At 42.3% G+C, this 13,931-nt stretch overlaps 1 protein-coding gene across 1 annotated transcript; it reads right to left on the reverse strand.

The window, feature by feature from the left end:
- Nucleotides 1-2,357: 2,357 nt before the first annotated feature.
- On the reverse strand, nucleotides 2,358-9,486 carry Kcnj8 (potassium inwardly rectifying channel subfamily J member 8). The gene is made up of 3 exons (XM_041644408.1): nucleotides 9,198-9,486; nucleotides 7,933-8,375; nucleotides 2,358-4,430 (listed from the first exon to the last, which is right to left on the reverse strand). The coding sequence occupies exons 2-3, from the start codon at nucleotides 8,304-8,306 to the stop codon at nucleotides 3,530-3,532; spliced, it is 1,275 nt and encodes a 424-aa protein (XP_041500342.1). The 5' UTR covers nucleotides 8,307-8,375; nucleotides 9,198-9,486; the 3' UTR covers nucleotides 2,358-3,529.
- Between the last annotated feature and the right edge of the window lie 4,445 nt (nucleotides 9,487-13,931).

A 13,931-nucleotide genomic window follows, 5' to 3' on the forward strand; every position in this document is an offset into this window, starting at 1 on the left:
TCAATGTAATTAAAAGTGCTCATGATTACACATAGTGGTTTATGATTTTTGAAAAAGAATTTTATTTTCATCTTGAGAAAATGGAAAGCCGTAGGAGGTTTTTTTAACAAGAGGTATAGTATAACACAATTTATGACTTGAAAAATTATGGCTGCTGAATGAAGATTTGAGTGGAAAGAAAAACTCTAAATATTGAATATAAAATAGTATTTAAACTTAAGTTTAAATACATATAAATTCATATAACGTTATATGCACATACAGAGAGAGAAAACAAATAGTACAGTGTGTGTGTGCACGTGTGCGTGTGCACACGAGCACATGTATGCACAAGTACACTCTCCCATACACACAGGGACTAGAGGACACCTTGGGTGTGCTTCGTTCCTCAGACACCATCTACCTTGTTCCTGTAATAGGGTCTGTCACTGACCTGGAGATCATCAAGTATGTTGGACAGGCTGACCAGTGAGTCTGCCATTTGCTTGCTCGACCTCCAGCACACTGGGATTACAAGAGTATGTCATCACACGAGACTTTTAAATACGCTTTTTTTTATTTTATAAAAAGAAAACAATCTTTTTTTTCATTTTACATACCAATGCTTTCTTAAGTTCATTGCAGATTCAAGTTCTCTACAGACTCAGTTATCACAGCCATGACCTTCTTGTTGTCTAATGCAGTGAATACAGTTTAGCAAAACTAAGTCATAGGAGCTTGTTAATTCTAAAAGGTTTCCGGATTTTTAGAGGTTGTTTTGTTATCATTTGTTTGATGTGGCTGTTGTTAGCTAAATAGCATCACATTCTAAGTCATGGCCTTCCCTGGACTCCCTATCACGGTGACGGTCATTGGGTCCTTGGTATCAAGCAATGACAAGCGACCAGAACTGACCATGTTCTGGTTCTAGAGCATTCTGAATCATGGGGACTCAGAAATCCTACACCACGCCTTCACTAACTGTGTCCAGCATTTGCTGCCCTGCAGCTGGTGCCCTTTCAGGAACATTGTGCTTTTCCTGAAGAGCAGGCAGCACTGTCCATGTGCCTGTGGCCAGTGTAGCAGCTGCTTACTGGGTTTGTTTAGCTGCCTTGGGCTATTAAGATGACAAACCTTTCCAAGAACTGCTATAGGGGCTGCAATTCCTATGAGACTGTTTGGTGAAGGCATATTTTCTTCGGTGATTTCTAAGGAAATTTCTCAATATTTCAATAATATAAAAAGTAAACAATAATTTCATGTACACCCTGTGAGAAGCAGGACTAACTGGGGGAGGAAGGAGGTAATGGAAAGAAACAATTACATACTGAATATATATTGAATGTGTATATTTGCTAGTGGATGGCACAGTAGGTATAAAAAAGGCACACACAGTAGGTATAAAAAAGCACATAAAGTAGGTATAAAAAAGACATCAAGTATAATCTCAGGTGTTGGTCTGAATGATAAGAAGACTGGAGAGAAGAATGGATTTTTTGAGTGTGAATAAAGCATTCTGTATATGGGGGGATTGTTCATTTTTTCTTTCTTTTTGTATGTGTGTGTGTGTGGGGGGGTGTAGTCCAGACTGACCTCAGACTTGATGTGTAGCTGAGGATGACTTGAACTTATGATCCTCCTGCCTGAACCTTTAAGGTTAGGATTACAGGTGTTGCACCATCGTGTTTGGTTTATGCTGTGAGGTCCTGGGACCCAAACCCAGGACCTTGTATATGCTGGGTAAGCATTCACTCACCTGAAGCTACATTCCTACACCAGCAGCCTTGGCTTCTAAAGACACGAGTATGTTTTGAGTGTTTTATTAAACAGGCAAGCAGAGCTTCAAGTACCTGTTTGATCTGTGAGTCTAGAGTTCCATGTCTGAACATTCTTAAGAATAAATAACTTTAACCCAACAGTTGCTATTCACTTGGTAAGAATCATGAGTCTTTTAAGATTAAATTTCAATATATTCATCATGACTCATGTGGTTGAATTGCTCATGTAAGAAATAAATTCAAGCCCCAAACTCTGAGTAAAAAGCTACACAGATGCCCAACTTCCGGGTTTTATTATATCACACCCTGAGTTAACCCAGAACATCTCTCTACTCCTCCCTTACTTGAAGATGCAGGAGGTAAGGATGATGAAATCATGCTTTGGTAGAAGATCTCATTTTAGCCTAGTGACAAAACGCTCACTTATGTAGGTCAGTTGACCGACTGTGGAGACTGCTACGAAGGAAATACAGTTTTTAGACAAGACATAGGAGATTCAGAGCTAAAGAGCTCAGGTTCCCATGCCATCTCAAACTCAGAAATAAATATCAAAAATAATATTGTCATACGAAAAGTCAAATAAACCTGTAATTCTATTTTGCCACAGATCTGAGAATGTACTCTTAGAAGATGGTTTCATCACTGTGTGGTTCCGTGCCTCTAAAGATGCCTTTCTTGGGGTTTTGGATGTGAGATAATTTTGTGTAAGAGGACTCACAAAACCACACAGTGAGTATAAAGGAAATGTTTTAATAAAATATTCAATACAGTTTTTTTTTTGAGAAAGTTGAGAAAACACTTGAACAAGAGCAAGGACTTAGCTTTTCTGCGGACTCTTGTCCAGTTCTACCCAACAAACTGTACAGAGAAGTCAATGTATAGGATTAGTGATTGATCAAATACTGCTTAGAAGCAGACAGATGTAAGAGGTTTTCTTTATGCTTTCTACCACATACAGCATCATGAAAAAAGAATAAGGTTGACATATAAAAGGTGATTGGAGCATTCCCCTTCCCATTCTATCTGCAGGTGTAGAATGAGCAGTAGAAACAGCATAGCCATGAGCTCACCAATTACATGTTTCAGACAAACTCAATTTTTGGCCAGGTGTGGAATTCCAGGTCCAATCCTAAATTGTGTTTCAAAATGAGAGCCATGAATACCTTCTGTGTTCTATTCAATAACTTTAGCATGTCACAGTGACATTCTGTGTGTGAAACAGGTGTGAGCTGTGAGTCTTCTGCATTGAGTGTTATTGTTTATTAATACAGGAAGTTCTATTTCTTGAATATGAAATATTTTTCAGTGCATTAAACTGTGAATACTGCGTTCCAACCCTATCTTGGTGCTCAGTCTAATATTCAGTCATCAGAACTCAATGAGTAACTTTTTTGGGACTGTCAGCCATCAGAACTCAATGGTACTGTCTCAGGTTGTCAGTCATCAGAACTCAATGCTACTGTCTCAGGTTGTCAGTCATCAGAACTCAATGCTACTGTCTCAGGTTGTCAGTCATCAGAACTCAATGCTACTGTCTCAGGTTGTCAGTCATCAGAACTCAATGCTACTGTCTCAGGTTGTCAGTCATCAGAACTCAATGGTACTGTCTCAGGTTGTCAGTCATCAGAACTCAATGCTACTGTCTCAGGTTGTCAGCCATCAGAACTCAATGCTACTGTCTCAGGTTGTCAGCCATCAGAACTCAATGAGTAACTGTCTCAGGGCTGTGAGCCATCAGAACTCAGAGTGACAGTCTCAGAATCATCCTGCCGTCATGATTCCGATGGGCACTGGTTTCCCTCTGGAGTCATGAATTGCACCTTAGGCACCATGAGGGAAGAGTTATTCCTCCGGATGGAGTTGTTTCTCCTCATAGAGTTGTTTCTTCTCATGGAGTTGCGCTTCCTCAGAGAATTCTGGTGTGATAGCTCACTCTTTTGGAGGGTCTGAATCAGGATGGAAGGCTTCTCATCCAGCTCCCGGGCACTGCATCTTGGGGCAGCCACCTTCACAGTATTACCAAATTTAGAATAGTCCACAGCGTACACTCCTTCCTCCTCGGTCACAATCGACACGAAGCGGTGTCCCCACTGGATCTCCTCGGCAATGTAGGAGGTCCGAGCCTGCGTGGTGATGCCAGTGGTTTCCACCACACCCTCCAGAATCACTATGACCTCCAGGTCTTGATTGGCAAGGTCGGTTGCTGAGATATCATACAGGGGGCTACGCTTATCAATCACATGGCAGATGATCAAAGGGGCTACTAGGAAGATGTTATTGCTCTCAATGGGATTATCCACTGGAATGTCCAGCTGATGAATCGGCACCACCTCCCCTTCGGGCGTCGTTGTTTTCTTGACTACCTGGATGCGCACTGAGGCACTAATTATCATGCTCTTCCTCAAATCACCCACCCGGAACATGAAGCACAACTTGCCATTGCGGACCGCGATCACAGCATGGCGGCTGAAAATCAGAGTCTCCGCCCTTCTGTGGGCCTGGGCCGTTTTCATGAAGATGCAGCCCAACATGACCGCGTTGATGATCAGACCCACAATGTTCTGCAGAATCAAAACCGTGATGGCCAGAGGGCATTCCTCGGTCATCATTCTCCCGCCAAATCCGATGGTCACTTGAACCTCAATGGAGAATAGGAATGCAGACGTGAATGACCTGTAAGAAAGGACATCAGAAATAACGCCAGGCCAGAGACCACATGCTGAAAACAGCCTCGAGTCTAGTAAGAAATTCTGGAAAGACTGATATGAAATATAAGCACCCTCTTCTCTCCTCCCCCACTTCCTCCCATTATCCTTTTTCTCCTATTCCCCTTTCCGTTTGCACCTAAGTACATATATCCAGATTTGGAGACACAATTTCAATAATATTTCCTAGATCATATACTGTGCAACGACATTCATAAAATAAATAAATATAAATTGTAGATATATTCCACTTTCACCAAAGTCCAACTTATTTTGTGAAATTTTATACCACATGGGTGTTTCTTATTTCTGACTTTCTCGTTTTTAAGAGATTTGAATCATATGGAAGGTATTGAGTAATAAGCGCAATATTTACTATTTATAACTCATAAAATTATAGTCATTATTCAGTGATTAATTGTTCTGCTTACACAACTTAGCACGGTGCTAAAACATAGTATAAAAGACACCATCTTCAAACATTCAAATTTTAATAAGAATGATTTTCTATTTGGAGGAGTAGCAGTTTCTCTTGATTATCTCGTTTTGTTTTCTAAGTAACCCAGAGAACGTGGAAGCTATTAGCAGAGTTTCAGATGTCAATTAGTAAATGACTATGTCAAGACTAATATAAAGACAGCTTCCCAGAGTCCTATCAGTTCTGGCCTGGTGTTCTCAAAGTGGCAAGAGGAAGGTGCTAACAGGCATCGGGATTTTCTTGGGGAGTTTTTTGTTTGTTTGCTTGCTTTGCTTTGTTTTGTTGTTATTGTTTTGTGTCTGTACATCTCCTCTCCATCTTAGCGAATGAACAAGGGTTTGCTGGCTCCTAGTGGACCTGTGCCTCTCAGAAAGACTCCTGGATAACTCTGCTTCACCGCTAATGAAGAAGCATCAGTTTTGGTTCTTAACAAGGTTTGCACTTGGCTGCATCCCCTCTTCACAGCCCCTATTCCTGCCATGCACCCTAATCCCAAATTTCCCTAATTTCATAGATGAGAAACCCATACATTAGCAGTCTGTCAAAATACTATTTGTGAGTGCCAAGCACAATGAGGAAACAAAGCATTTGAACTTTGAGCGCCCAGTACACACTGCACTTTGGCAGGAAGCCAGGAGAGCGTACACATCCTTCAGTTTTTAAGTAGGGTCAGAAAGGGGCCGTTCATCTCTGTTTTGGCTAAAAGGGTTTGTGCAAAACTATAAGACCTGACTTCTGCCCTACTTACACACCATGAGATATATGGCATGGCCTGAAAATACTATAGATAGTAGGGATAGATTCCAGAAGAGGATACAGCACATATAGTGCTGAGTTTGATAATGGCTTATGTGTTAGAGAAGAACCTAATGAGGGACTTCCCTCTTCAAAGTCTGTCTCCTTGGCTTCAGAAATGGTTCACGGGCTATGTTTTCATAACGTTTATTTTAAAATGAAATTTAATTTCTCTAGCCAGCATAAGATCCTATCTTTTTCTGGCCACCTGTCAGGCTAAACAGTCTCAAGAGAAAAAGCATTTAGGGGTGCAGAGCTGGGGGTGTATCAGCTGAATAATAATGAGAAAAATAACATAGTTTCTACTTTCTGATTCATGTTAGAAAGTCATCTGCACAAAGGAGAAAGCAAGTCACCCTAAAAAATGAGAGTAATTACATGGTGTTTGGAAACACAAGGGGAAAGCCGGGGAATAAAATCGCTTCCAAATTTGATAGTTCGGTTGACACTGAATTTATGAAAGGAATGGAAATTCAAATAATTAGAATTATTAAGCATCTTTTAAGTTCTCTAGGAAGAGAATAAAGCTTTAAATAATGCTGTGGAGTGTGATCCAAAAGTTGGCACTGTTCTATTCTGATAAAATCAAGTTTACTTCATTGTAATTCTGACACCATTTCCTATGGTTCAACACCAGCAGGCAGGCATCTAGGAAACAGATATTCTTCAGAATGTCTTGTTTGAAAAATGGGAAGTAACAAGAAGCAACTTTTAGGAGCCAGTGAACACTATAACATTTTCTTCACAGGAAGAATAATCTCTTTTGATTTTATATATATATATATATGTGTGTGTGTGTGTGTGTGTGTGTGTGTGTGTGTTTGCTAAATGATTTCTTTTTCATAGACAGTGACAATAGACTGTCTTGAGTAAAATTGTTTTCAAGGTTGTCATGATTATTTCTCCCATTGCTCTTTGTCGGGATCTCTTGCCTGTTTGCTGGAATCTTCTTTGAATACACCACCCTCCACAGCCATACCAACGCCAATAAGTTCCTCAGAGCACTGTATGACAGTAACATATTAACTTCAAATGTTTTACACATAGGACTTTGTTCTCTGCATCCCTCATGCTCTGCTCACCAGACCTTCTTATCCACATTGTTACCGAGGCAAACGCTGGAGAAAAGAAAATTCTGTGTGCCCAGTGGTAAAACTGCGGGTCAGTCTAGTGCATTGTGTTCTCCCCAAATCTGAGGGGGATCTCCGTGTGTTCTAGGGTGATCTGTTGATGCACTGGCCTGGCCAATGGCGAGAGGGGGTAAAGTCATTCATCTTTTATAGGATCCCAAAGCCACTAAAAGTCTACTTCTTAACCGTTTCCTGCCGGGATGATGCTTCTTCAGTTTCTCTGTCTGATGAATTGTGTGGATTTGGAACATGATTCACAAAACACCCTGGAGATTTTCCCAGTATTACCACTGTTTTTATCCAGTGAACATTTCTGCATTTGATATAAATCGTATCTCCATCCAACGAAACACATTAAGAAAAAATTTGCCCCACTGCAACATTCTTGGGTCTCCTGGGAACACCAAAGGAGAGCCACAGAAATCAAAGGCACTTTAGCTGTCTTTGAAGCATCCGTAAATGCTCGATCAAATTTGTGTAATGAAAAGCTGTTTTTTTCCTGTCCTGTGGGAGTTTTGGAAGGGGAGTCTTCAATATGCACTTGTTACTCAGCCCCTTTCGTGTAAACTTGAGCTAAATTTCACTGAAAACGTCTCTGCTGAATTTAAGCTTCCGTTTTTGAATCTAAAGCAATCTATCAGATACATTAAAATAATCTTAAAGAAGGGCTTACGTTTATTTCAATTATTTTATTGTTAGCATATTTTAAAATCAAGGGCACTTCATGTAAAAGTTTCTCACGTTTGCACAATACTTTTGGTAGACTGGAGATGTTTACTGGTGCAAAACATCATTATGAAACTGAGCAGAGGTCCGGGAGTCAGGAATCCTTTGGAGCCATCCAAGGTTAACACAAAGACGCAGTCAAGCAGTCTCAAAGACCCAGACATCAAAGGACATTTACAAATACTTTTAATGAGCTGGCCTCCACCCTGCACCCCAAAATTGCTTTCGTTTTTGTTTCTGAGCTGTCCAATGAAAACCCCTTATGTCACCATCACCTACATGAAAGAGATTTTTATTTCGACATTGCTGCCGACCCGCGTGTCACCCCATTTTATTCTTACCTGACATTGGTCACACAGACAGTGGACTCCAGGCCGCTCTTCTCCATTGTGCTTTTCTCCATGTAAGCATAGATGTCCCCGTGGGCGAAGGCCACTAGCCACCACATGATAGCGAAGAGCAGCCAGCTGCAGAGGAAGGACATGGTGAAGATGACCAGCGTGTGACGCCACTTCAGGTCTACCAAGGTGGTAAAGATGTCCTGTAGGAAGCGACCCTGTTCACGGATGTTCTTGTGCGCCAGGTTGCAGGCTCCGCTCTTGGCAATGAAGCGGGCTTTGGGGAGGCGGTCGCGGATGCGCGGCTTGCGCAGGTTCTCGGCGGCGATGCGTGCCAGTACATACTCCTCGGGGATGATGCTCTTCCTGGCCAACATCTTCCTGTCACCATAGCCTGTCTATGCACCTGCCCGAACCTGCGACTCCCTTCCTCCACACGCGTCCTCCTACGCCAGAAAAAAAAAAAAAAACAGCTTATTAAAATCGGCCAACTTCATTTCCTCGCCTCGGGTCCTTGTACATAAGGGATACCTTTTCATACACACACGAAGTGGTATGCAAAATTGAATGAAGATGGTTCAACAATACAAACGAGAAGCTAGTTTGTGTCTGAAGTCTGAGAACCCCGAAAAAACTTTTGAAACAGAGGATTAATTTTTTCCTTTTCAGAACCAGAGGAATTATTTTTGCCTCTTCCCTGTTACCCTGTGTGCTCTTGTCTCAGATATGCAAATCTTACAGCATTCTCTGTAAATACAGCCTCGAAGAGAATTCTGTGATTCAGCGCGTCTCGGGATTAGGGCAAGGATACGTGCACACGCCGTCAAGGAAGAAAATTAAAGCCAGCTGGGTTGACTACCCGCTCGTTATTTAAGTAGAGTAGCAGGGTTAAAAGTAAAGAAAGAGGAATTCTTATTTTTAGTAGCCGGGAAGAAATTGCTTCCTGCTCTTTAAGAAAATGTTAACGGTAATAGACAAGGTACCGAGCGCTGTACTTTTGAACTTGAAAATGAATGATTTAAATTGGAAGGATTTAAGAGACGCATTTTAAAAAGCAACCTACCTAGCCTCCCCTCCACTCTCTACCTATCATACTATATACTGGAAACTAATTTGTAACACAAGGATCAGACACACAAGCAGGGCTTGCGGTGGAGTTCAGGGCTTGAGCCTGGCTGGGTGCATTTGGGCTGTGTGGGCTTTGAAGTCACGGGCTGTGCTGTGACCGGCTTCCCCTAGTTCTCCCCGGGAGGAGCAACGCAACTTACAGACTCAGGGCAGCGCGCGCCTCGGCGAGAGCTCCGCGCACCTCAAGGCACACCGCGGGCGGGTCCCTGTCTCTCGCATCCCGGGGCCAGGGGCCGCCACAGCCCGAGGGGCAGATCCGGGGGATGCTGGTCCTCCAGAACTGAGTTAGGACTCTAGAAGGTGCGATTCACTGTGCACGCAGGGAGGAGGGCTGTAGGACGAGGGATGGGTTTGGTACCCCCTCCCTCACTGCTGCCGGACTCCCGGAGGGCGGGGGAGGAGTTGGGGGAAGAGATGCGGGTGGTTGTGTTCTGCTAGCTCCTCAGCCGCCTAGTTTGGGCCAGAGGTCCTAGTGAGCAGGGGAAGGTGGAGGCGGAGACCAGTCTTGGGGAGGGAGGGAGCGGGTCTGGAGGGAGGGACCACCGCAGGAGGAGGCACCCGCCAAGTCAGCTGGGTTCTCAGTAGCCGCTACTCCGCTGCTGGTCCAACACACACGTCTTTAAAAGGCTCGCCGCTCAGAGAACTTTTTGAGTCCAAGTTCACTGACGCAAAGAGATTTTAATTTATTATTTTTTAATTGTAACTTTGGGAGATCACTGGGTTGCTTCAGATTGAATAAAACCAGATGGAGAGAGTTTAGGTGTTCTGGGTGGGATGAGGAGGGAGGAGTGGGGTGGGGTGGGGTGGGGTCCCAGTCCTGAGAGCTTTAGAACAGAGGGTGAGAGAGTTGAAATCCTTTCTAATAAAGTACTTCACCACTTAAGACCGATTCTTGGGAACTTAAACACACACACACACACACACACACACACACACACACACACACACACGAGCACAGACGGAGGGAGGGAGGGAGGAAGGGAGGGAGGGGGAGTAGAAGGGAGGGAAGAGAGAGAGAAAAGTGGAGGGGAGGGGAGGGAAGGAGAGTAGGAGAGGGGAGGGAAGGAGAGTAGGACAGGGGAGGGAGGGGAGGGAAGGGGAAGGGAGGGGAGGGGAGGGGAGGGGAGGGGAGGAGAGGGGAGGGGAGGGGAGGGGAGGGGAGGGGAGGAGAGGAGAGGAGAGGAGAGGAGAGGAGAGGAGAGGAGAGGAGAGGAGAGGAGAGACTAACAGCAAAAACTCCATGAGCAATCTCTTCCAATAAAGAAATTTACAATCAGCAGGAAGGCCTGTCTACAACTTGGCACCATCAAGGAGCAGTCAGTGCTCAGGTTTCTGGGTTTCTGACTTGTGGTCGCCCCTCCCGTCCCCCCCCCCCCTCAGGCCCGGCCCCACCCTGCCCCATCTAGATTGTGGAATGATAAGGCAGTGCATTTGCAAAGAAGAAGGATTGTACAGTAAATATCTTTCTATAGCTTTTGAGAAGGTGCCAGGAGGGACAAATGTGCTTTCTCCTGAGGGCCCAGCCTCTGTTTTTGGCGCTTGGATTAATGGAAACTTTAATTCTTGGAAATTTTATGTGTTTTCCCAGACTTGGGGGTCGAGAGTATATGAAGTATAAACAACACGCTCATTTACTAGAAAGACCTAAAATTAGTCTTTAATGAAGGAAAATCAGTTCTCCCCACCTCCTTTTTTTCCACTGTGGGTAGATCTGTTTAACCCCTTAAAGGCTGGAGCTCCTGTCCCCTCAGTGGCTTCTTTTTGCATCCTTTGTTTTCTGCTGTTGTGACCCTATAGCAGCCACTTAGATGCCACTTGTACAGTGAGTCCCGCCACTGAAATACAGTTTGCAGTGCAGCGTGCTGTGCAGTTTATTGTCTGCTAATTTAACACCCAAAAAAAAATTAACATTTTTTCACATAAGACAGGGCATCATGTTTTCCAAGCTGGCCTAAAATTTGCTGTGTAGCTTAGGATGGACCTTGAACCTCGATTCCTCCCACCTGTCTCATCTAAGTGCTGGGGTGACAGGTGACATCATGCGTGCCTTCAGAGGTTGTGCATGCTAGACTCTACCAACCAAGCTACACCCCTACTCCTTCTCTCTTGTTAAGTGATTTTACTGCTGTCCTTTGAGACAGGATTTCACTGTGTAGCCCAGGCTAGCTTGTAGTTCACTATATAGCCTAAAAAAGCCTGAAATTCAAGGCAATCCTCTTGACTCAACCTCTTGAATGCTAAGACAAAAGAAGTGATGTACCTACCATACCTGGTTATTAAACATATGCTATGTATTTATATAACTAGAAATATATAAATATATGTCACTATTGCTGATCTTCAGAGACAGACGGCAATAGTAGAAGAGATGGGATATTGATAAGATCTGACACAATTAAGCATGTGTGTAGGTAAGGAGGTAAGAGCAATGGCTGCTCTTCCAGAGGACTTGGGTTCAATTTCCAGCACATGTATGGTGACTCTCAGCCATCTCTAATGCCAGTTCCAGGGGATCCAACATCCACTTCATACCTCTGTAGGGACCAGGCATGCATGTGGTGCATAGACATACATGTAGGCAAAACAGTTGTACAAATGAAATAAATAATAAAAGATTAAAATGTTAAGTAAAATGAAATACAGAAGGTACCATAGGAATTCAGGACAAAGCAGAACAGGCTGGGATACCATGGGAATGTTTTTGGATTTTTTGGTATCCAATCTCATCTTTGAAAAACTAGGTCTATTTGGAGTATATTAAAAAACAGGGAAAAGACATTTCATAGACAAGTAGATAGCCATGAAATGTGGGCAGGTGCCCTGGTATAGCAGAAGTGAATCTACTCAGCAACTAGGAAGCACTCATAAGGCAGCAGGCAATAGGCTAGAATGCAATGCTTTCTGAGCAGCCCAGTCACTAGCTTTCTTAACACAAACACTTGCTCATGTGGAAGTCAGGTTATTTGTAGACACTACAAGCTATTATTTAGAAGTAGAGAATGTAAGGGTTGGGTTTCATTGTCAAGTTGGCTGGATTAAGGATCACTGAGGAGATTTGTGAATGTGTTTAGAGAGAGAATTAGCTGAGGGAGAAGACTCATCTGGAACATGGACAATATCCCACTGGTTGGGGTTCTAGACTGAGCAACGAAAGGAGAAAGGGAGCTGAGCACCAGCATCCACTTGTGAAAATGGGCACTAAAAAGAAATCCCACGCTAGCTTAGAATTGAGAATTAGAATAATAAAGGGTTATTTATTTAGGGGTAGACTCACAGATCACAGTCCTCTGCATGAACAGGGAATAGGAGCAGACAGAATCCAGCAGACAGAAGAGATAAAGAGAGTGCACACACATTACATGGGCATTTATAATATAAGAGGCCATGCCCAAGTGGGCTGGTATCTTAAACGCTACTAGCTGAAGGAGTTCCTACAGTACCTCCTCATTTTGTTTAAATAAGAGAGTTCTAAGCCTAATACACAATTATATACAATAAGAACAAATATCAAGTGTAAAAATTAAAATTACAACCAGCATAAACAATATCAAGCAAGAAACATGATAAATGTTTCAATAATTATCCTAACCTAAGGAGTATAAGTCTTGTATTAGAAATATCTTGGCCAAGCCATGAGAGGAAAGTAACTAAACTATCTAGTCTTCAACCCATTGAAGACCTGAGAAGGGAAATAATATTACCTGAGTAAACAGGAAGTGCAATCAAACAACTTCCAAAATGTGTAATAAATGATACAGACAACTGGCTACCTGGGTGATCACCCAAAGTCTCATTTGCAACATTGGAGCAACCAACTTTGATTAAGGCTTAGAATAACTGATAGACCATTTTCAGAGACAGGAAATTTTTCAAAACTGTCTTACCCAGTCTTGGCAAGATTTGACAGTCCTTTTTCTTGTATCCTGCTTCTCTTATCTGGACATTGTGCATATTGTCAATGGTCGAGGCTTGGGCAATTCCTTGCCCAAAGGCCAGTTTTGCCAAGAACAATGTATAAGTATCTTGATCAGAGGTAGAAATGTATAGTGCAGTATGATAAATATATCCTAAAATTATATTAATATACAAAATGTCTTAAGCAGAGGTAGAAGCATGCATACATACAATATTACAATATAATTTTGCCTAGGTGTACAAATATTGTAGACATAATAGGAACATATTCAATATAATCTGAATTTGTATCAATATACAAGAATCTATACCAATGTAAATTGTCTATAAATAATAGCTCACAAGTAATCTCACTATTACTCATTATTATTATTAGTGTAAGTAAGCTCATAGTAATCTATTATCCTATCCAATTTATCTCTTATTTTTTTCAATGAGTTCCCTGAGCCTATATAATTTCCACCCCAATCTAAACCCCAACCCTATACCAATTATAATCAACCCCTAATAGATGTCCTTAACCCCGAAGACAAACTTTGTTGGGAGAGGGAATGTCATCTTCTAGAGTTACTTCCAGCTTTCATGGGAATGATGTTCTTTCTATGGGATCCTGTGAAAGTAAAATGATGGTTAAAGTTCAAGATTACTGTCTTGTATAATTGCAAAAAGTCTCCGAGTATTCTGTAGGGTTTTTCTGAGGCTCCTATTTGGAGTTCTGGCCATAACATTGTAAAAAAGGTGCACCATTTCAGCTAACTAAGTTGGAACCATCTTGAGCAGCTGGTACCCAAAACAGGTCTTATATAGTGGTATCAGCATCATGACATCATATCAACCAGGTGAAGTTTTCTTCCTGGAAACTTCAAAGATTACTGCAGGAAAATTCATTGTTCATTGTGGAAAACTTAAACATTATTTATATAGACATACACTCAATGAAAGGTGTGATATAGACAAAA

The sequence above is a fragment of the Microtus oregoni genome, unplaced genomic scaffold (genome assembly GCF_018167655.1).
Source record: "Microtus oregoni isolate MIOR12 unplaced genomic scaffold, Mior012 000002F_ref0000024, whole genome shotgun sequence".
NCBI classification, from domain to species: Eukaryota; Metazoa; Chordata; class Mammalia; order Rodentia; family Cricetidae; genus Microtus; species Microtus oregoni.